The 27500-nt window shown below is 39.1% G+C and overlaps 2 protein-coding genes across 2 annotated transcripts in view; one reads left to right on the forward strand and one right to left on the reverse strand.

The window, feature by feature from the left end:
- Positions 1–27500, reverse strand: part of LOC138029858 (sortilin-related receptor-like) — a 139973-nt gene that overhangs the window by 95573 nt on the left and 16900 nt on the right. The window contains exons 7-17 of the mRNA XM_068877675.1: positions 26123–26212; positions 24605–24768; positions 21312–21510; positions 18175–18283; positions 11737–11810; positions 10266–10357; positions 9027–9205; positions 5303–5489; positions 2557–2670; positions 2321–2403; positions 851–1048 (exon numbers count right to left, since the gene is read on the reverse strand). Coding sequence (XP_068733776.1) covers positions 851–1048; positions 2321–2403; positions 2557–2670; positions 5303–5489; positions 9027–9205; positions 10266–10357; positions 11737–11810; positions 18175–18283; positions 21312–21510; positions 24605–24768; positions 26123–26212 — 1489 coding nt within the window. The remainder of the gene's footprint in view (positions 1–850; positions 1049–2320; positions 2404–2556; positions 2671–5302; positions 5490–9026; positions 9206–10265; positions 10358–11736; positions 11811–18174; positions 18284–21311; positions 21511–24604; positions 24769–26122; positions 26213–27500) is intronic.
- On the forward strand, positions 12125–15587 carry LOC138029541 (uncharacterized). Its single transcript, XM_068877251.1, has one exon. It carries the CDS (start codon positions 12249–12251, stop codon positions 15585–15587), a length of 3339 nt encoding a protein of 1112 aa, XP_068733352.1. The 5' UTR covers positions 12125–12248.

A 27500-nucleotide genomic window follows, 5' to 3' on the forward strand; every position in this document is an offset into this window, starting at 1 on the left:
CTTGAGGAATTACAAAATAATAATTTAATAATAAAGCGAGTTTCAATTGAGTGTCATAAAACCAAAACCAAAGTAATTACTTTGGCCAATCAAAAAGGACGAAGACAATCCAGTAGACCAATCAAAACTCGAAGTGATTACAAGTAGCCGACACAAAGCGTGGGAAAATGTGCACGCGCGAGCCACGTTTGGTTTTGGTTTCACTTCTGCTTGGTTGAAAAAATGGTGCGAGAACTTTGAACCAATCACTGAGTGAAGTAAATGCAAAACCAAAGCAATTTGCTAATTACTTTCGACACTCAATTTAAAACCGCTCTAATAATAATAATAATAATAATAATAATAACTATTACATAATTCTCAAATGTGATTGGTTCTATGTACGCAATGCCATATTTATCCTGTAATTAAGGCATGATCAAGTGGGTGTCCAACTACAGGCACCCAATTTGAACAACTCCAAATAGGATACCTGTGAGTCGACACCTACGCCATTCATGCATCAATCACAGACACTTGGATTGGGTCTTTCTTGCTGTTTTCCTAATGTTTGCAAATCAGATTGAATGTAATTTTAACTCTTTCACACAAAAAGGTTTTCAAAGACTTTTTGTCCTCAAATTTTGTTCTGATTTTCTCGCATTTTGTTATAGTTACAATTAATTGCTAATAAGACTTTGTGTCCGACAATTCAGGGGAAATTGTGCTCGTAATTTTTTTAAAATCAATTGCGCAATTACTCCCTGAATTATATTAATACTATGCCTACAGAGCTAATCAGGACTGGTCACTCAGGTTTTAGACAAACAAATCATCTGGATTTTATAGTTTAGGCTTCATCAATGCTTACCAGATCCATTGAGGAAAGACCGTTTTATGGTGTCTAATGTAATATCAGCCCAGTAGATGCAGTTTTGTCGGTAATCATAGTCCAACGCAATGGCATTTCTCAGTCCACCTCCAAGAGGAACGGTGGTTTCCACAAGATCTCCAAGTGTGATTCTATGGATGTAGGTGCGTGCAGCATACAGCAAGAAAACAGACAGTCCTGTGGAGGGATAACATGATTGATGATCATCTTTATCATAGAACACATTTTAATCGCATTGTTTTTTTAGCAGGTCTTTTACATCAATGTGGAAGATGGTTAATATGGGACCTTGCCCAATAGGTTACAGTGTAGCTACAATGTACATGTACATGTACAGTAAAACGTAGAGGTTACATTCAGCTGAATAAAGCTCACTCAAGTAGAAACAAGGAGCAGCGGCATTTGGCATAACAGTGTGGTAGACATCACAAGCAACTGCGCACCGGTGGCTCAGTTGGTTGAGCAGGAGGTTGTGAGTTCGATTCCCGCCAGACCAACACTCAGGGTCTTAAAATAAGTGAGGAGAAAGTGCTGCCTTAAAGTTTGTAATTACATCCGCAAATGGTTAGACTTTCAAGTCTTCTCGTAGGCCCCGTCTCATAAATATATTCTATGTTCATTACTTCCCTGTGGGACGTTAAAGAACCCACACACTATTCGAGAAGAGTAGGGGATGAAGTTCCCGGTGTTGTGGCTGTCCTCTGTGAGTGTATGGGTGGGTGGGTATAGCAGGTCCACATCAGCTAAATAGCTGCCAAAACTTCAACCTGCTCAAACAAATAACAAACAAACAAACAAGCGTGTGCCTTGCACCTACATGTATGCCTGCCAAGGCCTAAATCAGTCAAGTGGCAACAGACACTGGGATTCCCATTAGACACACTGTGCCATTTTTCTTGCCCCATTTCCCCTCCCCTCCCTCTCTACTAGATGCATAGCATGTGGATAAGGAGGGGGGGGGGCCTCCAGTGGAAGTCCCCAGAGGTCACAGGCAACCTCCATGCCCGTCAATCAGCAATGCACTTCTTGTTATTATCATGGGATCTCTTTGCTATAAAAGGGATTAAACATCCCTTTTATGCAACAGGAAAAACAGGAAATTCCAAGTAAACAGAGTAACTTGTAGATAAGTCGAAAACACAAATCAAATTTGTATTAGCACAATTAACCCATTGACTCCTTGGGGTTCCCCATTGAGGAGTAAAATGGTCTGGCGTTAGACAGCGTAAAATACTGTGCTCTGGCATTAGACAGAGTAATATACTAAGTAGAAAATGCGCTCTATAAATTCATTACCATTATCATTATGCCCGGTTTGGGCCGACTTGGGAATCAATGTAGTTATGGCTGGGCATCTGTGGATTTTTTGTCACACAATTGTTGCTTGACATTTGAGCAGAAACCACACAAAATAAAGAAAAGTAGTGAATTTGAGCCAAAGCTTCCTACCATTTATTGGACAAGATGCTGTCTCCGCCCCATACAGGTCCTCAAACCCGCCATGACAAGTGTCTCCAGGAACCTTACGATATCTGCCAAGAGTAACACAGGGAAAAACAGGGCTATTTACAACTCACTGAATGCAAAACTTGTGCACCTGTATCCTTCAGATGATAAAGTTTGCCTACCAACACGACTGTCTCATCGCATCATTGCTAATAAGAACCATATACACCCAAACTTACCCTTTTGTACGGCGATATGTCTGGCCTGGACGACATGTTGATGGGTATTTGGTAGGTGGCACGAGACTGCCATATGTACACTCGTTATTAGCTCCAAGAACATAGCCAAAATCACTGTGAAACAAAATTAATTACAATTTATTATTGATCTGTTATTGTGACTGTCAAAACAATGGCGGAGCTCCGCGTGCGCCAAACGTGGAGCACCATAGCTAAGAAAATATGGTAACCCATACCATATTTGGTTTTATAGCCATGACATCATGAACATCTGTACGTACGTACATATGTACGTCCGTCTGTCCGCCCCTCCATGTATGCCAATGTGACCAGTGACACGTAACCATATCACGGGCTCAAGTTTAGAGCTCATCGAGGAGGCAATACTCCAGTTTACACTATAGCTAGTTTACAGCATACATCTTTGATATTGGACATCAATGTTATGGTCAATTGACACCTGTCAAAACAAGGTATCCACTGACCAGTATCATGTGACCATATCGTCGGCTCAAGTTAGACCTTATCGAGGTCAACTTTTTTTTTTTTTTTAAGTTGACCGCTGACCCGGGACTGGTTGTTGATTGGATCGCAGGCTCAAGCCAGGTCAGACACTCGCACTCACACCTGAACGAGGCTTAATTTATCGCGCTCTTTCTGTGGTTCGACGCGGCTACACAGCCATGCTACGTCAGCAAAGCTCTTGACAGTCGATGCTTTTCGTGTTCAGGTACAGATTGGAAAATACATTTTTCTTGCATTTTTCCCTGGTTTCAATCCAGGTTTACAATAATATAGCTGTAACTCAAAGCTGAATCAAGGCTGCTGCCTAAGAAAATTTTAAAGGGGCCCTCCGAGCTAAACGCTGAGAACTTAGGAGCCCAACATATGAAGTGAAGGTGTTGCTGTGAAAAATTAAGGCATCCAGAGCTATTCTTTGGGAGCCCCAGGCTACCGGGCTCCTGTTAGGCAACAGCCTTGTGAATGTTTATTTTTAATTTTGTTTGGGGCTGCTTTTTGCTCTGAATTGCAGTTTTTGGTATGTCTTAAGATTTTTAATTCGAATCTACTAACTAAGGTTGCAAGATGCCTGGATGGCCTATGTCAGAAGAACAGAAACAAAAGAAGAGAGAAAGAACGAGAACAACAAAACGATACACCAGTAATAGCTTAAAGTTGGTGGAAAAAGTTATTCCACAAATTCTTTTCTTGGACACTAAACCGTTTGTTACTTCTACGGATGAGTTATTTCAAGTGGATGCATATTTCTAAAACGTGGTTTAGTCGTTTTTCCTTTGTTCAGGAATGAGACTTGAATTTTTATTGTTAACTGATATTAAATAACAATCATCTGTACTCTTTTTGGACAGAAATAATCCATGTCTTGCTGGTTTGTTTGGCGTTAAAATGCAAGCGAACAAGAAATTTTTTTACTCCGCTTGCCTAACTGTGCCTTGACAGTGACAAGAATTTTGCACTTATGTTCTAAACATGTAATTGCAATGAGTTCTCGCAAAGAAGTTTGTTTAGAGCACGTACAGGTAATTTGTTGGACATCTTGTTTGAAGTTTGTTCCTTTCTAAATAAAGTACATCAATAAAACTCCTTGTTTGACCTTGAACCGACAAAGACGATCTGTCACATCACAAGCTATAGTACGTCTGTGATTTCTAATTTTAGCGTGATTCCTATTTGCTGGCTTTTGACAGTCGACTCTCACATGGCATCTTTCCTTTTCCGTTCGCTTGCTGAAGATTTGCTTGTTTTCTTTTAAAACTCTTGCGATTCAAGAAAAATTAATTGCCTAACTGGTGAATTTGACAGTAGATTTCGCTGGAAAAATCGATATCACACTCATCCCTTCGTGATTCATGCGATCAGTCGGTTTTTCAGGTGAAATTAACCGTGGAATTCACTAGTTGGGCAGCGAAGAAAATGTTACATAATTAAGCAATATCCGGGAAAACCAGAAGGCGGACAGTTCCAAAGCCTTTTATTTTCACTAATCCTACAGCCAGTAAAAATAAACAAGCTGGGAGCTCCGCTTTTAGTCTTGGCTAAATCTATATATTACTCTTGTGAATTACCTCTCGAGTTGGGAAAAATCAGTCAATAACAGAATTGAGTTGAATCTCTATATGTGCATGTCCATTAGTTTTGACTTCTGGCATACTCAACAGTACCCTATAGAATTCTCAAGATAATGTTGCCTCTAACACCTCTCTTAAAGAAAAGGTGCCTCACTAAAAACGACAATTCACAAGTCTGATCTGTGTTTAAGACATTTGACTAAGACAAGACTGGAGAAATTCAAGGGCATTTGCCGCCAGATTGTAGTTGGAAGGGCATAGTTGGCTGACCAACAACTTCCATACATTTTTAAAACTACTAGGAATTGATGAAAACAAAAGTGGGTTACTTTGTTCTTCAATGAATGATTCTGAGCAGAGAGAAACAATTCAAAAAATCATTATCAAAGCACCAACCACATTACAAATATTGTAATATCATCAATCCAGATGGTAGTTTGTAATCAGTTTTTGCGCTTTGCCTGGTAAAAAGCAGGCTTACATTACGTAAGTCCACTCCAGACTGTAACCATCACAGAACAGCCTTTGTTAGTGGAAGTAGAACAAAAAATAATATATCATGTCAGGGCCTAAAAATTACTGTGAAAACAGGATGATATTATGAAAAAGTTGAACTAGTTAAAAAAAAAAACACAAAAAAATAACTTAAAGCATACCACTGAAAATCCTCCCTGTCACATGGACAATTTTCTTGGGCGAGTGGACGATCATAGTCATAGCCATTGTAGCAATGAGCATAGGCAATTCGCCGCTCATAAATCATCTTTCTTCCCAGCAGACAAGTGCCATTTTGTTCATCTGATGGCACCCATTGTTTGTAATCCTCAGCCTTACAAGGCTCTCCTGATAAGAAATGAAACATACTTATTGCATGATATGATGGAAGGTGCATCATTGTCTTTCACAACAAAAGTTTGCTGCACTGATGACAACATAACAAGATAAAAGGATATAAGCTTTATTAGCAGAGAGTTCCTGTGAGCCTACATGTCAACACAGATTTTTCTATGGACAAGTCATCAGTAAAGTCTTTCAAAAAGCAAAACTTTTAAGATGGTTCTTTGTTTGCAGCATTTTGTTCCTAGAAAGTACAGGTAATAATGATTGCTGACACCTTTTTATTCTGAACGATGGACAAGGTTGTTAGTGCTTTGTTTAATTACCATTCTGTCAAATTATTGGCGATGCATCATCCAGCCCATGTTCATGTTGTATTAGGAGATGTATCTGTGGTGTGCGTCAAAGTGTATGTAGTGATGTACTGGTCCCCTTTGTTAGAGGAATTTCAGCTGAGTCATTGGTTGATGCAATGCTTAACATCTGGGGAGGATCCAGGATTTAGTCAAGGGCAGGCTAGAGAACTATTGTCTGTTAAAGTGCACATGACACAACATTTGTTCGAAAGAGCTTTTAAAATGATGAAGACCTGAGTTTCTTTTATTGTGATACTGTAGCTCTCTTGGTTGCCGAGTTATTCAAGATTTTGATTTATGCAAATTAGGTGACTTGTGAAATCATATTGTGGACACAAGAAATCACAAAAAATGGAATATCTCTAAAGACTTTTTCTGTATACAACTGAAACTTTTTCCAGTTCTTATACTCATTACAAAGTTCCATGATATAGCGCACTAACCCCTCCATCCAAAGGGTAAAATCAGAGTTTCCCTCCCCAATAAGGGTATTTGCTCTTGATGTTTATTCAGTCCGTGTGACCGAATATGGTCATTACACAGCACAAGCACAAGGAAGTCTGTTAGACTCTAAAGCAACAAAGAAGGCATTTTCGATATCGGAAAGGTAGAGGTCTGGTAATGAGTATGTTGCTATGGTGACATCATAATCACAATTACAATGTGTAGTTTTGGTAGCACATCAACCCTGCAAAATTTCAACCCTGCAGACTTAGTATTTGCAAAGATATTCCATGTTTTGTGATTTAACCCTTTCACTCACAAGAGTGCCACTTATTATAGATTTTACTCTGTCTAATGCCAGACGACTTTACTTGTCAATGGGGAACCCCACGGGGGTGAAAGGGTTAACAACAGCTAGACTCACTCAAAAGCTATGTCCCCATTAGCCCTTACACTCCCAAGAGTGCCACTTATAGATTTTACTCTGTCTAACGCCAGACGATTTTACTCGTCAATGGGGAACCCCACGGGGGTGAAAGGGTTAGCATAATTTTGTGTCCGCTATGTGCCGTCACAAGTCATCTAATTTGCATAAATTAAAATCTTAAATCGCTCGGCTACCAAGAGTGCTATCACAATAAAGTAAACACTGTTCTTCACCATTTTGAAAGCTCTTTCGAACAAGCTAATAAAAATTTTTGTGTCATAATTATGCACTTTCAAGTCATACTCTTCAATGGGGGCCCAGTGACATGTGCTAAGCGAGATTTTCCCTGAGGAATGATTTCCACGGTTTTGAGGGCTAAAACAAGTAAGTAGTGTTTGTCCAACTAGGTTTTTCATTATAAACCATGCATGTTTAAAGTTATTTGAAAAGCGTGTTTTAAAAGCATTCTCTTCCAACTCTCTCTTATTTTTCTTTCACTCGTTATGCACCTATCAATGTTAAGCCCCAGGGAGGGGGGGTTAGGCTAACCACGGGAGTTTGATCGTGAGGTCTGTCCCCAGGGTAGGGATTTTGATCGTATGTGACGTCCCCTGGGTAGCGATTTTGATCGTACAAAGGACATTTTACCACCTTCACTTGCCGCCGGGTGGACATTTTGACCAATTATTTTGTCCCAGGGGTGGGGAATTTGAATTTGTTTCAATGAAAATGTCAAAATCCCCACCCCATGCCTGACCCCCCTCCCAACCCCCCTCCCTGGGGCTTAACATTGATGGGTGCATTAAATCAGTGTGGATACTAGCTACAAAGTATTACTTTCCTAACAGTGCTGTACATGCATATACATGTACAGAGTGCATGGAAATGCTTATAGTAGTGTAGCACCTCGCGTGTTATTGAAGTTTACATCAGAAATCATTAAAGCAACAATCAGTTTATTGCCTTCAGAAAATGGAGATCCACTGCAATAGAGTACTGAAGTGATGACGTCACAAAAATATATATTTTTAAAATTATGGGATATGATGTCATATTCTTATAGAGGATCCTAAATGATGCCCTCATACCCAAAATTAGCCCTGAATTGCACTTCCCGATGGAGATATAAGGGATCAAAGTTTGATAGCATCCCATACAAACCCTTCAAAATTTGTTCTGGTTCCTTCAGTTTGGAACCAGCTCAAAATTAGAGAGATTTATATGGGGCAGTATCAAACTTTCATCCTTTATATTTCGGCTGGGAATTACAATTATTAAGAGGTGATTTTTGGCAAGGACCCTTTTCTAAGGACGCTCTATTTGAAAATGGCGCCAAATTCCATAATTTCACAAATTTATTTTTTTTGTGATGTCACACTTCGGTACTCTATTAACCCAAGTTTGACCCCATGAAATTCCTTCTGGCACCATACCCCTAAAACTGGAATATAATTCATGTTAGCCCAAAATCACCATTTATGGAAATAAACAACAGACATCCAAACAATAGCTAAAAATTGTTAACAAAGGGTTTCTGCTTGGCATGTGGGCTAGCATGAATTAATATCCCTAAAGCCACCGCTACACAAGCGATTTTTTGCTCGGGCCTGTGATGCGATTTTTTTCAAATTTTGTCGCGTCACCAGTGCATGATGAAAATCGCAAGGTGCAACCACCCTTCAACTGGCGACGCCACAGCTGAAAAGATTACGAGAAATTGAATGAGATGAATTTCTTTTTTTTTTCCTGCAATTTTTTCAGCTGTCATGTCACCAGTTCAAGGGTGGCTACACCTTGCGATTTTTATTGTGCACTGGCTACGCAACAAAACTTGAAAAAAAACCCCCCTTGTAGCCACGGCTTAAAACCTATCCTAAAAGGCTGATTTAGCAACAGAACGGGAACGTCAGTGGCGACGTCGCGCACAGCAAAACTACCAATGAGAATTTAGAATTGAGAAGAAAAGAGTGGAGTCTACTCTATTCTGAATTTTCGTTGGTGTTTTTTCTGCGCGTGCCGTTGCCACTGAGGTTCCCGTTCTGGTGCTAAATAAGCCTAAAATTAATGTGGTGATGCTGTTATTATAGACTATGAGCAGCCCCTCTTTCACCGCTTGGTTTGTTGAGCGCGCGGAGAAGCCAGGCACACAAAAATAGCTCCGCAAAACCTGGATTCAAATCGAGATTTCACGCAGGCATTTTCTCTCATCCCTGTCTTCTACTCACGCTCAACCAACTAGGCCACAAAAGAGGGTTGCTTGTTATACAAACAAATGCAGCAAATCATATCATTTTGGTCAACTGGTAATCCACCTACCTAACACTTTTTTTAAATCAATCTGCACAACAACCCAGTTGTGGAAGCCCCTGTGGGAGCCAAATATGGTGAACTGTGCACTGTGCTCTCCTGGCTCTGTCAGTAACCCATATACAAACATTCTCGAGTTGTTCAAGAATATGTATGTCCTCCATGTTTTACCTTCATTCCAACTATAACTGCATGAACATTAAATAAGACAAAATTAGCAGATTGCCTGACTCGGTTATAAATTAAATTAAAACAATTTTTGGATGTGTACAAGCACCCACAATGTAAAGCTATGGTTGAAATGATATTTGACTAGCCTATTGCAGGCTCCCAGATAGTTGTAAACATGAATGTCTCACTAATTAGCTATCAGCACAATATACAGTACCACGCAAAAGTAATGTGGCAGTCTCGACTCGAAACTTGATCCCAGATACGCCTTTTTTTAGAATCAAAAACCGTGAGAAAGCTTTGCAGGCCTTTGTCAACCTTTTGTTAGTTTTTACCCATTTAATGGACAAGTGTTACGGTACATTTTCCTGTGCAAGATAACACTTAACGAAATGGGAATGCAGGACAGTCTCTACTCAGATCTTGGATATAATTTTATTATCTGTACTTTTACTGGCCTGCAGACTGCTTCAAAAATATATGATTCAGATGGCAAGAAAAAGGTAACTAATTTTATTGAAATATGTGACCTTCAAAATCCACAAAGAATTCCAAAAACAATACACCAATTTCCAGCTCTGTGCTCTGCTCTTGACTTGCTTTGATACAAGTGTAAAACCCGCATTGCTTTTCTTATACAAATCATGAACAAGTGCTGTAATGTTAACAAGAAATGCAGTGATTTTTCTATCAAAGCAAGGTCAACTCCAGTCTCTCTTTTATTCCGAGGCCTGATAAACTGAGCACAGAACTGTAAAATGGTCTATTTGGGCCAAAAAAGTATACATAAGTATTGGCAGTTTTGGACCAAGAAATTAGAAAAGAGACCGGCTTGTGTGTCATGAAGGAAGGAAGGGTCAGGCATATGAAGCATAAGGTCACATGCTTTACTATTCATACACAATATTACAGTGGTCTGTTAAGTGAGATAAGTACTGTTAAGAGGCAGTTAACAGAAGCCATCAAATTAATCATTGATAAATCTGTATTATTTTCCATTTCTTCCCAACACGATAAACAACCTTTTTATGTCTTAGATGACTTTATAACTCTCTAGAATTAGAAGGCAGTCCTTACTAAATAACGTTTGTGAGCCTGGCTCTTTGAACAGCAATAAAAATTCCACCATGATCACCGAGGTTGTACCACCACCAAGGAGAATTTAATATCTGTTAAGAAAATGAAGAAAGTAAAAGCAAACACTCAAACTGTAGATATAAAACAACAACAACAACAACATATTTGTTCTTAGGGTTTAGGTTTCAAAGGGTTAATTGAACAGAATGGCGAGCACGTGATGGTATGAGCAGACGAAACTTCTAATTTATGGAGCGAAGGTTTGGATTCGTCTTCTTCTATTCTCTGAAGCTATCCTTGGTTTTCTTCTCGCCTCAAGCACATGATGGTGATGATAATCGTGGCGGGCCACGCGATACGGCGCCATTGTCTCACGCTGCTTACCCTGCGTATTGTATTTTAATTTTTGCAGATGTGAACAGAACCATAATTGAATAAAATTGAGTGGAGTATGATAGCCCGATAATACTTCGGTTGATCATAATCAACATGTGAACACGGCTTTAATGTTTAGTTGACATAGTTTTGAAATCCAAAGAAAAAAAAGAATTGTTTTTTTGCTCGTGGTAGCACTTTAAGCTTTCTTCTACACCTGCAGAAGATCGTCTCTGTGCCAATCATTCTAATAACTTTTTACTTCTTTCACTGGCAATAACAAGGTGGAATTTGATAGTCCAGACCTGAAAGTATCACCCTCAGAAGAGCTGTTGAGTGTCACAGAAGTTTCATCAACTTAAGTGAAAGTCACTATCAGAGTCAAGTGACTTACACTCAGGCTGCTAAAACAACGGGTCGTAGACAACTCCATCTCTAGCCTCCCATGCAAACGTTCTTAAAGAGGCACTGTCATGAACTGTGCATGCTCGAGTTTGTTTGCTCTCGAGCCCACGGAAAATTCTACCCGCCATCATCGATTCACGCGTGAGTCACGTATATTCTCTGGAGTATCTCCTTTGTCCACCGTGGCCCTTCCCAGTGGACACCATTTTGAATTTGTCGATTCAACTTGAAAAAAGTTACCTAACACTTTTCAAGCTTTCACAGGACGCTAGCGCATGCGCTTCTCGTGACAGTTTCCCTTTAAGGCTTTGTCACACGTTCCTCCCCCACTAACAACCATCGAAACAAAACACCACTTTCGTTCACCAGCTGTTTGCGCACTAAAGAAACCAATCAGCAATAACTAATCATGTTGTGCATAGCCAAACACATGCTGCAAAACAATGCCATACAAAACACAAGTTTACCCAAGACTGGAAAACAACCCCTGATTAGTCTGCAATCCACAAACAGACATGACGTTAGTGGGGGAGGAAGTCGTGACGAAGCCCTAAGAACATCTGCGTGGGAGTCTACTCCATCTCAGGTCTCCGTTGACTAAGACCATCAAATTCCATCAAAGTACATCATTTTATTTTCTTTCTAAAAACAATAACTGACCACTAGAGTTTCAAAGTAACAAGTTACCAACCATGTGCCAGCTCAATCCAGCATCATCTGAAAGGAAGATGTCAGCACCTCTGTGCAAATGGTCACCATAGGTACCTATAAAGTAAAAAATATTCCAACTTTGGATAATCTGAATTACAACAAGTTCCCTTTTTTGATTTTTAAACAGAAATCTTCAGTCCTTTTCAATACAACCAAAACCTTCCAATTATTATTCCCAAACCCGCTTTAGTTTCATTTAAGCTGAATACCATTGAACCTTAAAATAAATTAATTACTGACATTTGACTAACTACTTGGTACTAGAATCATAATAAGAGCTTAGTTGGAGAAGTCAGTATCATGCTCTCTGGTGCTGATGGCCAAACTTTAGAATTATCGCTCTCCCTTAGATAATAATAATAATAATCATAATCATTATTATTATCATCATCATTATTATATATCATTATTGTTATTATTATTATTATTATTATTAACAACCATGGTGGACGTGGACATGGTGGACGTGTAAGGAATAGCTCCCCAAAAAATATGATGGCTCGAAGGAAATGGACAGACCAAATGAATGAGGACCTCCTCGAATGTAAAAAAACTGCACAGAGTCTGGTTTCGTCGAACCATGCGCCTCTTAATAGTGGTGGAAGAAAGAAAGGTTACATTGAAGTAATGACTGAGTTATGGGAGGCGAAAGGCTACGCACACCTTGGTTTTAAAAGCCACAATTTAACAACGCAAGCCGCTAGACTTGATAAAGCAAGCGCCAATAATACTTTTAGATGCAACGATTCAACCGATGGCTGCAGCAGGTCTGAGAGCGAGCCGGCCAAGAGAGAGTTGGTACTCGAAGGAAATAATATTCAAGATGGCTCACAAAGAAATCAAAGTCTTCGCCAAGTTGAAAATGCTAATTCAGCGCAATCGAATTTGCATAGCCTACTAATCGATCAGTCACGCGATTGCAACCAACAACCCCCCACGGGACCATCCAGCGAATTACCAGATCAAAACAAAATAAAGCCAAACCTGCCCGACTACGAGGTGTTTCCCTCTGAAATTAAGAACAAAAAATGGGGCGATATCAGCCACGAAAGCTTCTGCAATTCAATAAATGCTATCTATGATGAAATTGTCCACTACAGGAGAAACATCTTTAATCTACCGTCTGGCCGAGCCGGGAAGAGTTTCGTCGAAGAACTGGCTTTTTGGATCAGGCAATTCAATGTCAATTCCGACCTGAACTCAATCGCTTTAAAGGCCTTCATGGTACTTCCAACCCTGATCCTGCAAAAGCCTTCCGCAACTTCTAAAAGTAAGGAGCATAGCGCAGCATTAAAGCGCCGTTTAACACTCTGGAGGCAAGGAGATCTTAGCCAGTTGCTCAGCGAAGTGAGATTTATCCAGAGAAAGTTTAAGAGTTCGAAGAAGGCAAGAACAGTGGAAGATCTTTCTAAGGTTTTCGCAAAGCTTGTTATGCAAGGAAAACTGTCAGCAGCTTTAAAACTCTTGGAGAATGAGAGTTCATCAGGTTTGCTCGATCTATCACCTGCAGTCCTGCAAGGGCTAAAAGACAAACATCCAGAAGCCGCTGAGATTGCAGAGGAGAGCCTGTTACATGGCCCGATCAACTCTATCCCACCAGGTGTGTTTGACCTCATAGATGAGGAAATGATTTTTAAGTCAGCCAGTAGAACCAAAGGCTCCGCGGGACCATCAGGAATGGATTCCGAAATTTACAAACGGATCTTATGCTCAAAGAATTTTAAGAACGAAGGGAAAATGTTAAGGGAAGAGCTAGCCATATTTACAAGACAACTACTCACAAAGTCGTACCACCCGTCTTTGTTGGAGGCATATACATCATGCAGGCTTATACCGCTCGACAAAGATCCGGGAATTCGTCCAATCGGTGTCGGAGAGGTTTTGAGACGGATAATAGGTAAAACTGTGTCCGTGTTCCTTAAAGAGGATATCAAGGATGCTGCGGGGCCCCTACAAGTTTGTGCAGGCCACAGCGCAGGGGCAGAGGCCGCGATACACGCCATGAGCCAGGTTTTTGATGAGGAGGGGTCAGATGGAGTACTGTTGATCGATGCAAGTAATGCATTTAACCAAATGAACAGATCTGTAGCTTTGCACAACATTCAGATTTTATGCAAGGAAATGGCGCTTTATATAATAAACACCTACAGAAGCCCATCTAGACTTTTCATCTGTGGGGGAGGTGAAATACTCTCACAGGAGGGGACAACACAGGGCGACCCCCTTGCTATGGCTTGGTACTCGGTTAATACATCAATGATGATTTATTATTTGAGAGCACACTGCCCGGGGGTTAAACAAGCATGGCTCGCGGATGATTCGGCAGGCGGTGGAGTAATCACATCGCTTTACGATTGGTACAAGCTGTTGAGTCAGGAAGGAGAGAAGTTCGGTTACCTTGTGAATGGGTCAAAGAGTTGGCTTATAGTAAAGTCAGAGGAAGCTGCCGCAGAAGCAGCGAGAGTATTCGGTGATGAAGTTAATATCACTATTGAGGGTCAACGTCATCTAGGAGCGGTCATTGGATCACAAGAATACAAGGATATGTATTGTAAGGAGAAAGTGCGTGCATGGAAAGGGGAACTTGAAACACTATCAGAAATTGCTAAGAATCAGCCCCACGCAGCGTATATCGCTTTTACGAAGGGGTTCAAGTCCAAGTTTACTTATTTTCTTCGCACAATTGAGTCATTTGAGGACTATATCGACCCAGTCCAGGAGGTAATCGACGATCTACTACTTCCAACATTCTTTGGCCAGACAGAGCCCCTTCCCGACGAAGTGCGCCAACTCGCTACCTTGACAACGGCCCAAGGGGGACTAGGCGTGCCGGATCTGAGATCGGAAGCACCACAACAGTTTACCGCATCAGCATCAATCACAGCCGCACATGTAGACTCCATAACAACTCAGAGTACCATCATGATAACAGGCGAAAATTCCGTAGAGGAGCTGAAACGTCATCACCAGGCGCTAAAGGCCGAAAGGGAAAAGGCAAAAATGGAGTCGATTGACTCCACCCTCTCCCCTGATCTTCTTCGATTGGCCAATCAAGCAAGAGACAAAGGGGCCAGCTCTTGGCTTAACGCGATCCCCCTCAAAGATCAAGGTCTAGCTCTTAACAAGCAAGAATTCAGAGACTCTCTGCGGCTACGTTACAACTTGCCTCTCACCGACCTACCAGCCCAGTGCGTTTGTGGGGATAGATTCAATGTTGGCCACGCCCTCTCTTGTAAAAAAGGAGGGTTTGTGGCACAAAGGCATGATGGTGTACGAAACCTACTGACATCATTCATCACCAAAGTTTGTAAGAATGTGGAGGCGGAGCCACGCCTCTTACCTCTTGACAACGAACGGATGCATCTTAGAAGCGCAGTTACCAGCTCAGAGGCACGTTTAGACATCAAGGCGGGAGATTTCTGGTCTAGAGGAGTTACAGCATTTTTCGACGTCAGGGTCACGCATGTTAACTCCAAATGTAACCAGAGCAAGCCGACAACCGAAGTCTTTAAAGACCAAGAAGAGGAGAAAAAGCGGAAATATCAGCAACGAGTGCTTGAGGTCGAGATGGGATCCTTTACACCCTTGGTTTTCGGAACGAACGGTGGGATGAGAAGTGAGTGCCAACGATTTCTTAAGCACTTAGCAGACAAGTTAGTACAGAAGGACGGTGAGCCCTATAACAACGTCATTAATTGGCTCAGAACTGTCATCTCATTTGAACTCTTAAGATCAGTACATGCGTGCGTAAGAGGGTCCCGAGTACCTTTCCGGAATATAGGAGACTCTCTTGACGATTGCCGGATTAATGTCGCCACCGCCGGCATTTAAATTTTTAATTTAATTTTACCAGATACATGTAAGATTCAAGTTTGTATGAAAGAATGCTCAATAAAGTTTGTTATTATTATTATTATCATTATTGTTATTATTATTTTCTTTTTTTTTTGAAGTTTTAAAACAGAGAAATACTTAATTGCTTGTAAATTTATAGTTCTTACCTTTTGGAGATATTTTAATGTTTGTAAATATTTTTATCATGGAAATAAAGTGTGCAGTTTAAAATATTTTATTTTATTATTATTATTATTATTATTATTATTATATTATTATAATTAGTTCTTATTAACCGAGCGGTAGGTCTGTATGGTAGAATCTTGACCGAGGTCGCCAGTACAGATCGAACGCAGTGAGGTCTGTACCAGCGACCGAGGGCAAGATTCTCCCATACAGACCGACCTAGCTCGGTTATTAATAAGATGTTTATTATATGGCCAAGCAAGAACAATTTAATTCGTTTAATGTAGCTGGTTTGTACTAACTGACATTTTGCTTGCGAACGGCGATGAGTGGCGATGAGCTGAACTTAATTCTGTCAAAGTTTGTTCGTCATCCTCCCTTTTGTCATCATGCTGTTTGGCACTTCCATAAAATTAATAAATATTGGTAGAAGAAAGTACTCAATAATTTTGCATTTTAGTTTGCATCTTTTCACCGCAGAACATTACCGGTATAGATGGGAAAATCTAGACCCCGGTCAATATCGATTTTAGCCAATCAAATTCGTGAACTTGGTAGTTCCCAGTCCTTGTGAGACGGAGCCATATAATAATATATGTTATTACTGTAAATATTTGCAGATAAGCCACACCTTCTCCCCAAAGATCGTCGCTAGAAATCAGGGGTGCGGCTTATTTGTGGGAAAAATTTTGAAAAAGGCTGCTTCCAGCATCCTATCTAATGCCTGGCAGGTACAAAACACAGGTCACAGGGCACAGGTCACAGGGCACAGGTCATTGTTTTACCAATACAGAAAGTATCCTAAACATTCATAAGAGCTAACCTTGGGCCTAAAAACGTTTGTTTAGGCCTAATTAGGCCTAAGGTTAGCTTTTATGAATGTTTAGGATACATTCTGTATTAGTAAAACAATGACCTGTGACCTGTGACCTGTGCCCTGTGACCTATGTTTTGTACCTGCCGTCTAATGCCTGGTTTCTAAGCTACGAACGTTGCCCTCACATTCTTGTTCTAATGCAAAAAACTATGGAAAAACTGTGTTAAATGAAGAAATTCTTTTAAAAAAAACCAGAAAAAGATCTATCATATGTTAAAGTTGGTAGAAACGATGTTCATTATATTAAAGTACTAAAATTGTGGTTACCGTAAGACTTAAAATAATTATTTTTCGTTTCAATGTTAATAGTGAGTTTATGTTGGATGAACAGTGGATGAAGAAGACGTCTAAAGACTCGACTTCTCGATTTCTTTTGATTTCTCTCAAAAAACCTTTTTCCAAAATTTGAGCTGCTAACTTCAGGGTGCAGCTTATCTGCAGGTGTTTATGGTATATATTATTATATATATTATATAATTATAATAATTATTATAATTATTATAATCAATAATTATAATTATAACGATATAATTATGATAGTATAATTATAATAACAACGGTTAGGCAAGATGCTTTGGTATCCTCAGGGAGTGGCAAATAATTTGCCTAGTAAAGGTGTTGGCAAAACTTCCCTATCAGCCCAAGGACTAGAAAAAATTCCTTCTGACTGTTCTCATGTCTTTTACCTAAATTGGTTGAGTGAGTCCAGAACACCTAATGTCTACAAGGAATTGCTCAGTCTAAGAGCAAATAGATCACATCCTCAAATTTCAGCCATTGGACTGGCGCATAGGTTACCTTATTACTCCGCTTTCAGAACAGACACTTACAATAATCTGATACAACGTGTGATGTTTATTAAGGAAGCGTCATGATTTAATTGCTGCTAGTCACCAGCTCAGGACCATGCCGAACCAAAAGAATTGTGTATGCCAGGGTGTGGTATAAATGGCATATTCTATAATACATTGTCTTGTAAATGCCAGCCACTATTTTTCATGGGACATGTGCTGTCCATAAAATAGATTTTCGTAAAGACACGTCATGATTTTAAGTTTTTATGGAACACCTTCCTTGATCAGTTGAATTCGATCGATCGATTTGTTCAGCACTTACTCGTCTTTACGAATTTGGCTGGCCGTGAATGCGTCTCGTAGCGATCTGCGATCCACTTGTTGAAATCGTTCCTGTCGTACATAGTCTTTTGTAGTTGTTCGGCTTCGATGCCAGTAGTCTCTGATAATTTAGCCCAAAAATTTCACATTTTTGCCCCCTCGTCGGATTGTACGGGCTGGTTCACAGTAGACCAGCTGTTTCTGCAAAGCGTTGTTCGGTATGCGGGTCACGTGAGCAACGTATTTGAGATGAAATTTATCGGCGAAGTCACCGATGGCTGTTACAACTGTCTCAAATAACGTGACATCACCTGCTCATGTATCCTTAAAGTTGTCTGCCTGTGTGGCATGCGACAAAAATCATACAATGTAAATCCGCCCTAAGAATCTTAAATTGATGAATTACCTGTTGCCATGATAATTCCAGGTGCGTTTCTCCAGGATTTCATGGGTGTGAAGCGAGTGTAACGGAAGTAGGACCCAAATTTCTGAGACAGGTGCAGTGAGCAGTTTGGCTATGAATAAAAGAGGAGTTGTTGAAGGGGATGTACATTTGTACATGTATGTAAAAGGTAAAATTAATAATATTATTGCTCCATCTGAATTAGGGCTTCTATGTTTTAAGGGGTTCACCATTCTGCCAATTATTTCATGAAACTAAGCATGAAAGAATAATAAAAAAATTAATAATGTAAACAAAATATATTATATAAAAGAATAATTATTATATGTAATATACAAGGGGAAGACAACTGTTCAATCATTTCTGTTGAAAAGAAAGAAAGACAGCGGAAAAAGGGCATCAGACGAGTTTTCATTTCACATTGAAGAAAAACAAACCAGTTTTCTGGATTCTAGTTATAGTGACATTAAGAACCATGCCTACTAAATAAAGATAATTTTACCCCGGTTTATGACTATGCAGGAAATGTAGATCCTAACAAGTGTTATTGAAATCCAAAAAGAAAATTGTGGGTAACCACGCATTTTTCAACGATAATTCATGAATATTTGTAAAAAGCTTTAAAATACAAAGCAATGTATGGCATTCTTTCTCAAATTAAAACTTAATTACTGGGTTGCCAGTATGGCAAACCCAGTAGGAATCTGTGTTTATTTCGTCGTTTTTTTATTTTTTTCCGTGTCGGTAAAAGTCTTGCCTGTCACTCCCCTGCTAAGTGGTGGCTTTGTGCATAGAGCCTTCTGCGCGTATTTTCTTAGGATCGAGAGGGTAGTGGGAAATGCGTAGATTTCTCTGGTGGACACAGTAGAATGATTAACTTAACCGGCAATGGCGTCGAAAGTCATGTAACGCGAATGGCGTTTTAGTGGATCTTTGAACAAAATATACCCTTATGAAGCTCATGAATGGCAGGTCAATTGGATATACAGGCGGTGGAATCTCCAAAATGATGAAATTACCTGGTGATAAATAACATCGAACACGTCTTGGAGAGTAAATTTTGACTTTGCATAAACAAGAGTTGGGCGATTGTGATCTTTGTTTTGACTTTGCTCATTTCACTGTCAAACTTTATAACACTTGACAGAAAAAGAAACTTACAAAAACCCGGTATCTTGCCATCATTTGACACAGATGCTTCACTGTTTGGCGAGTAAACATGCCGCGGTAACTTAATCACGGCGCCCGCTGAATTCCAGCCATGTCACTTTCGATTTGGCGATTTATTTGAATGCAGCAAAAATCTCCCAAAATGTTTGTCGCTGATCGTAACTTTTTATATTCTATATTCACGGTTCAAAATTAATGTTGTTTTCATGTCGTAAATATGTTATTCTCGATCGACCGTCCTGGAGACTTCCTTCTGCTCTTTCTAAAAACTGTGTATCAATAGTTATTTACTTTTGCATCAATATTTGTTTTTGCATAAAGCAAGCTAACAAGATCTGTACCTTGCTGAGTTCGCATTTGTTAGCATTAATAGTATTTTCGGTCCGATGCTTCTGTTTTATGAGGGGTATATTGTTTTGTTCTCCCATCCAAACACTAACCCTGCCGAAGAGGGATTAACTTCAGTGAACTTCGGCATTACAAAGCTGTCAGATGCTCAGCGGGCACGCTTAAACTTGTGGTGAAAAGAAGTTTATAAACATGTCAGCCCAGAAGCCAATGTTTCTCACTTCCCATTTATTTTCTTCAATCTTTCCGGGTTCAGTACTTTGCTAGTAACCACATGTCTTCTCAGACTATTTACCCAAGACTTCTACCATGGCACTACAATGATGGACAATACCAAAACAATATCGTGCACTGTTAGAGCTACATATTACGCAAGGACAGATCTGTTTCGTCGTACGAACGTGTGAGGACCTGTGAGCCAAAGGGCCTCTTCTGGTATGACTTCTTAATGACCTTGAAAAAAATTGTTTGGAACGGCGCACGTACCACAGGCAACCCTGATAATGTCTGGCTGAGAGATTGTCCTTAAAATTTCATATTTGCCCTCGAAGCTTTGCTTTTCAGCCAAATATTTCATTTTTCGGACTCTCAGTTGCGGACATTATCAGCCGACAAACAAGCTGCCTGATGGGGTCTATTTACTAAAATATTCACTCAAAGTTGATAATTTTTGTTTTTCCTTGAAGGCTTTCAAGTTTATTGCCATATTAGTCAAGGAGCCTTAGAAATGCCTCCAGTCCAGTTTATTTCAAACATGACATATGTTCAATGCCACATCCTCTGTTTTGTAATACTGAATGTCCACCTCTAAGTTGGCTCCTTTAGATTCTTGCAGTTTCCTCTTTTTAGCATTAAATTTTAAGACAGTGATATATTAGTTTTTCTATGATTCCCTCCATTGAGATTTTCTGCAGAATCTCACCTTCAAGAGCTAAGTGCCAAACTACATTTTGGCTTCCATCAATCAAACCTCTGAACATACCTGGGAAGATCAACTCCGCCTCCGGGAAGTGAATTGGAGTTTTTCGGTTTAGTTCACAGCACAAATACCATTACAACATCTTTTTCAAGGTTCTTCAGTAAAAACAATGGTACATATTCCATCACTTTCTATCGGCGTCAAGTTTGAAAGTACCACAGGAACCAAAGATGCTAATTGGTAGGTTATCTCATGCATCAATGAATTATGTCTGATTGATAGAAGCCAAAACAAAGTTTGGCGGTTGGCACTTGAAGATGAGATTCCACAGAATTATGAAAATCATAGTAACATATCTAACTGTAAAGAATTGGCTTTTCTCTGTCTCTCCCTCTTTTTCTTTCTTACACCCGCACACAAGCACAAACCCTTTGATTAACAGAAATAACTTTCACTTGATGATAATTATTAGTGTTAGTTTTCTTTTTTACTATTGTTGTTCAATTTATTGTAAGAGTGTTAATGTAGTAGTGTTATCTAGTTGTAGTAGCTGTAATTAGTAGTCTATTTTGTTTTTGGATATTGTAATTAATAGTGTGATTTGTATTTTACTAATTCATGATCGTTGTATGTATTGTTTAGGTGTAACAAAACAATAAAAAGTTTTAAATTACAAAAAAAAAAAGAAATAACTTTCACTTACCAAACTACAATTCAAAGCCTTTCCATAATTGTCCAACTTCGGAGCTGCAACTGGCTGCCAGAACCCGCCCTTATCAAATGTTATCTTTGTCATGATACGTCGAGTTCCTACGCGACCTGGAGTCAGCTGACTGGCAATGTAAACTCCTCTAAGTCCTTCAACCTTGTGCAGGTCAACAAATCTGTCATGTATGTATTGCCTGGTATAAATTCAAGCAAGGAAAATGAATAATCTTAACAATACTCAAGTAGTCATGATCATCTTGCAATGTGGCCACTTGTGACGTAAATTATAGATCCCAACATTTTGCCTGCATACTGCTGGTCGCCATTAAATGATGGCATTGGCATTAGCTGAGATTTTTAGAAATTGGAAATGTGCATTCCAGCTGCTAAAAAAGAAAATAATACTATAGTACTGTTATTTTATCGCAGCAGCACACCCCACTTAATTGGTGACAAACCACTCCTTAATGGAGGGGACATAATATTTGACTGCTTAACCCAATGACACTCAAATAAAATCGTCTGGCATTAGACAGAGTAAAATCTTCCAAGTCTCACGCCCAGAGTTCAATGGGTTAAGCAATCTCCGTCACAAGTGACTAGGTATCTAAAATAAAATTAATGTGATAACTGGATTGCCATTCTACTTTAGCATGGCTGAGAACTCCGAGTACAAACTCTCATACAACTTACAAACTTACAATAATCAGGGTTTGTACACTTTTTGTGCCCTAAATTTCATGACTTTTCCAGGACTTTCCAGGATCATACATGTATATTACCGTAATTATTCGGTTATAAGGCGCACCCCAAACTTAGCAATTTAATCAAGCTAAGTTCTCAAACTGAAAATTACGTGAAAATACTCGGTTGTAAGACACACCAAAAAATTGAGAGTTAAATTATCAAAAGGATGTGATGAATTTGAGAACAATAATTATTATCCTTACACAATTGGCATGCGAACTCTTTTTGTTAACGTAGACAAACTGAAAAAGACACGCATTTAATGATATACGTAAAAACAAAAGCTTCACACCTGAAATGATAAAAATACAACGCATACACGTTTATTTGAACCTTCCGACTTAATAAATAGTCAGAGTTCAGACTTCAGACTTCAAGCGAAAGCGAACAGCGCAAACTCCCATGGAAAGTCATATTCAAAGGTGTTCGACAGCTGAACATCAACATGCCACCAAGGATGCAAATTTCAGTGCACAACAAAGCCTGGATGGACGAAGAAGGTATGTTTTATCTAGAAACTGTTTGAGAAGAAACTTTTCATGTGAGCAACAAACACGATTCTTGGAATTCGAAAAAGGTTCGAACGATTGTATTGTTGTCACAGGTATCACGTTACTGAGCACGTGCTCGCAAGGACGTATGCAAATTTCCGTTTGTTTGCTTTTCCCTTGAAGTCGTTTAGTGTTCTAAAGGTCTCTAAAAGCACTATTCTTTTTTAATAGACAACTAGTGTCCTTTTCTTGTGTTGTTTAATCTGCAAGCTCTTCTCAAATTGTGATCTTTAGATTTTGTCGCGCGCAAATACTTGGCTATAAGACGCATCCCAATTTTAGCACTAACTTGCCACCCAAAGACAGATTTTTCTTGAAAAAACCGTGCGCCTTATAACCGAATAACTACGGTAAGACAAAATCCATGACAGAGGAAACCCTGAAAATGTATATGGCCCAAAATACAAAATGGAGTGCTCTTGAAAACAGCAAGAAAATAGACAGGTTGTAGTGTTGTTTACCAAACAAGACAACAAAAATTAACCTTGTCTAGACATACATACATGTAGATATAATGTTCTGGGATTTTTCATGACTTGTCTTTATTTTCCAAGATTTCCAGGCCTGGATTTTTACAATAATTACTGGAAATCCACGACTTTCCAGGATTTCCATAACCATTACGAACCCTGAACAGTGCTGGAAATAATTTTTCTTTACTCAGAGGACATATGTCCTTTCAAATCTTCCTTTTGGTCGGACATCTGACAAATTGGACCGGAAATAATTTACTGACTGACAACACCTTGAAGAAGACTTAAGATGTGCTGGTGACTCGTTCGGTCATTGTGTCCGATCATAATGTGAAATTGGACACTTTCAAAATTTGGTCGGACAATGTCTGATAACCGACTGTTATTTCCAGCACTGCTGAACCAGGCTCTATATGTAACATACATTGCAAAAGTTTAAATAAAAATTAATTTCAAGTTGGTGTCTGGTTTGAGTAGAACAACCAACTGCTATCATCTTAGGTTTGAAAGAATCAATCTAGGAAAAAAATAGCCAAATTCTCTGAATGAAGTAGATGACACTTTCTTCGTATGTCACTACTTATTGAAGTCACTGCATTACAAGCTTCGGAGTGTCATTCAGTTGGAGTATGCATAAGGTACATACTGTCTCCATGGCAATGATGGCCTTTGATGGATAGGAGACACGTCATATCGAGTCAAGCTAGATGCTGACAATCCCATTTCAAAGACATAAGACAGTTATTTTATTCAATATTAGAATTTCAATTAGCACTAAGAAAGGAAGAGCACGCCTTGAACACCTTCAGAGAGGGCTCACCACGGATCAGAAACAAACCTGGCACAGAAAACTAATAATAATTCTGTTTCCAGACTAAAAAATACCCACCCCTCCGTGAAATAACATTAATTTTTGTTTTACACACATCTGCAAGATGAAATAAATTAGGACTTCAAGTCTCCAAGAGGGTACTACCCGAGCTTTGGCCCCAACCCTTTGAGAACAGAATATGATTTCTGTACACAGAGATTATAGTACAGAATTGTGAGATAGGTGACTAAAAGGTTAATGGTAATACCCAGAGGTTTCACTAGAAGCCGGTCACCGGCGGTATACCGCGGTCTTTTTGTCAGAAATTTGTCTCTCACCACCGGCTACTCTGCCTTGATTATCACTCAAACCCTTGTAAAAGATAAGAGTGACCGCCGCTTACATTGATTAGCCCAGTCATCTACTGCAAAAGTTATTGAAACAACTGAATACCACCCTTATACATGAACATGTACCATAACCAAAAGTCTTATCTTGTGACGATTTGCAAATGTGACTACATTAATATTTTACAGTGGCAGCACAAAGAATCCCCAGTGTTAGTCCAGCTTGAATTAAACAACCCTCTGCAGAGTTGTTTGATGATCTACTTGCTGAGTAAACCAGTTAGCGGGGAAGGTTAAGAAATGGCGTGCCAGAAGTGTAAAGGACATTGAATAGAGTTATGGTACAGAAGTTAAATTACCTCAGCCATGGTGCTGAAGTGTTGTGCGAAAAGTAGAGCACTCTTTCCATTGACAAGCTGTACTTTATTCCAGTTGTGTCTGAAATGTACAGGTGAGTTGTACTTGCACTGTGAGCGACAGCCAGGAAAACTTGGTTTTCTGATGCATCCGCGACAAAGAAATCCTGGTATACACGTATATGAAAAAGTATGTTATAACTAAGACAAGGATAATAGTAATTATCATTGGATCATTGGATCATTGGATAATGCAATTCGAGAGTTTTGATTGGCTAAGCCATCATGGGTTATGAGCCATTATACCATGATCTACAAACACGGCAAGCATACGCGTGATTTTTGGGCCTTTTTATTTTTATTGTAGTCTAGTTTTCTATATTTTGGGGGCATTTTTAATAAAAAAAATTATTGCACTCGCGCTTGTTGGATAGGAGATGATTATAGCCAACTCGGCGCTACGCGCCTCATTGGCTATATATCATCTCATATCCAACACGCACTCATGCAATAATTGTTAAATAATAATAATAATAGTGATAATAATAATAATAATAATTATTATTATTATCATTATTAATACTGAAATTATTGAAAAGAAAGTTCAGTTGATAAGAACTTTTTCCAATAGATAAAATAATATTTATTATTATTTGTAAGTCAACAAGGAGGCCTGGTTCCATATCAAGTCTGCTCAGTTATTTCAACACCAAGGTTAAGGTGTGGAAAGAGAAACAGAAATGACTGAAAGCAGTTAAGGATCAAGTCCAGACAGATTTGAAGGTTTTGACACAACGTCTTTTAAAAACTCATTAATTTTGTTCTTGAGCTTTTGGACATAAATTATTGATCCATGACCACCTTCAATTTTTTTCCACTGATCCACAAACCAGAAGTGATTTTTCCTTGCATCAAAATAAGTGACCAAGTTTTGCAAAATACCTCCAGCAGCAACTTATTCCTGGTTTTATTGTAATAACAAAGCCGAAAGCACTTCAAATGAACTTATACATGCATACATGTACCTCAACAATAATATTACTGTCTTCTTATATCAATAGACATGACAATATTTTTAACTTTGTGATGCAATATATTTTTACTGCTGTATGACAATCAGTTACTTATTGCACCAGAGAATGTATTAATAACCTTACGCTTCCCTAAATACATAAAGGGAAGATAGCATGTATCAGTTCAAGCCAATAATTATTTGTCTGTTTTAAGGACTTGTTTCTTGTTTTTTTTTATGTGAACCTTGAGAGGGATCCCAACTGTTCTGAAAGGTGTTAGATAAGAAATGAGGGTGTGGAAGAGTGTAACGTCGTGGCATTGTCTATATTTGTCAATTGGCCCCTTCACCCTTGAACACAGTCCTGCTTGATGTGCAAAAACATACCCGGTAAACAGCATTTTTTCCCACCAGTTAGCATTTAATTCTTGATTTTGAAAATGATTGTTTTTTAAGTCCCTCATCAAGAGATCTAAGCTATTTGTTACAAGAATCTACTGTACGCTGACCCTTGTTGGACTTGAAGTTTGAATTTGGGCTGTCTGGAATGAAGAACGGTTTACGGACACCTTCAACGTCAAAGAATTAGATCCCGATTGCTGAGAAAATAAAAAAATACAAAAGAACAACATTATTTAATATGTACTTATGAAATTACATCTCTTCACCATAAAGAGGAGCCCTCTGGACTCCCTCACAAAGACGTCCGCATCATTACGAGATAATGGGATGAATGCTATTAATTTTAACAAATTATAATTTCGGAGGCATGAAAACTGACGACAAGCTTTCGAGGCATTTTAAAACATAAATCATCATGAAAGCAATGAGAAAGTTATTTTGATCATTCGGATATGCGCAAAGCAATTATTTGCAAGCAGTGAAATAACTCCCTCTCAGTTGCAAAAGCCAAAGATCTTGACAGCACTGGAACACTTGTAAAAAGGTGGTCTCATGTACTTTGGAGAAGGCAAAGAACTCCATTTTTACTAATGTTCAGAATTTGCTAAAAAGAGTCTGCTGTGTCCACTACAGAAAGGTCTCCGCTTTTTTCTTATACAGAAAAACTTGGGAAATCAAGTCATTATCAGCCATCACCATATGTCTTAAATACATGTAGGTGTCTGCTAAAGAGAAAGTGGACTACAGTAAAATGCTGGAAGTTGTCAGCTAGTTACAGTTGGCACAATCAACACAGAGATCAGTGCTATGTTCAAGGCACGCTGAGGTCTCAAGGACTGTCTGTAAAGAGAGTTTCCAAGCATACTCGGGGCTTTCAATCAAATTTAACGTTGGGGCTGGTTTTGATAAAGGGGGCAGGTCACAGGTCATTGTTTTTCCAATGCACAGGCACTGCAGCTTGAAATTAACAAAAAAATCTAGCCACAATTTTGCAGCAGGATACAAAAATCTAGTCGCAAATTATTTCGCAATTTTACTCACAAAATATGAGCCCACAATACTTGTGGGTAAAGAAACCGCTGAAGATGGTGAATGATCGAAGGAATGGAGTTGTGCGTGTAACATCGCAGCTAAATTATGCTACAATTACACTATCTTCAGATTAAAAGAAAATTCACAGCAAGAGAGAAAATAATATTATTTTGTAATTTCCTTATTTATTAATTTTTAGCAAATGTAGACTCAGGGTTTTCATTTGAAGCCAGAGGCTGGTGTGAGGGGTTCATTTTATTTTTTATTATAATAATTTTCTTGGCCTACTTTTTAAAGAGAATTTGAGTGAACTCCAGCCTTGCCTGGGAAATTGATTCTTGGGTTCCAGAAACCAGGGCTCGAAATTGCGACCGATACGGTCGCCAATGCGACTAAAACTTTTAACTTGGCAACTGAAAATTCTAGTTTAGTCACCACTTTGGCGACTATATT

This window comes from Montipora capricornis, chromosome 13 (assembly GCF_036669925.1).
Source record: "Montipora capricornis isolate CH-2021 chromosome 13, ASM3666992v2, whole genome shotgun sequence".
NCBI lineage: Eukaryota > Metazoa > Cnidaria > Anthozoa > Scleractinia > Acroporidae > Montipora > Montipora capricornis.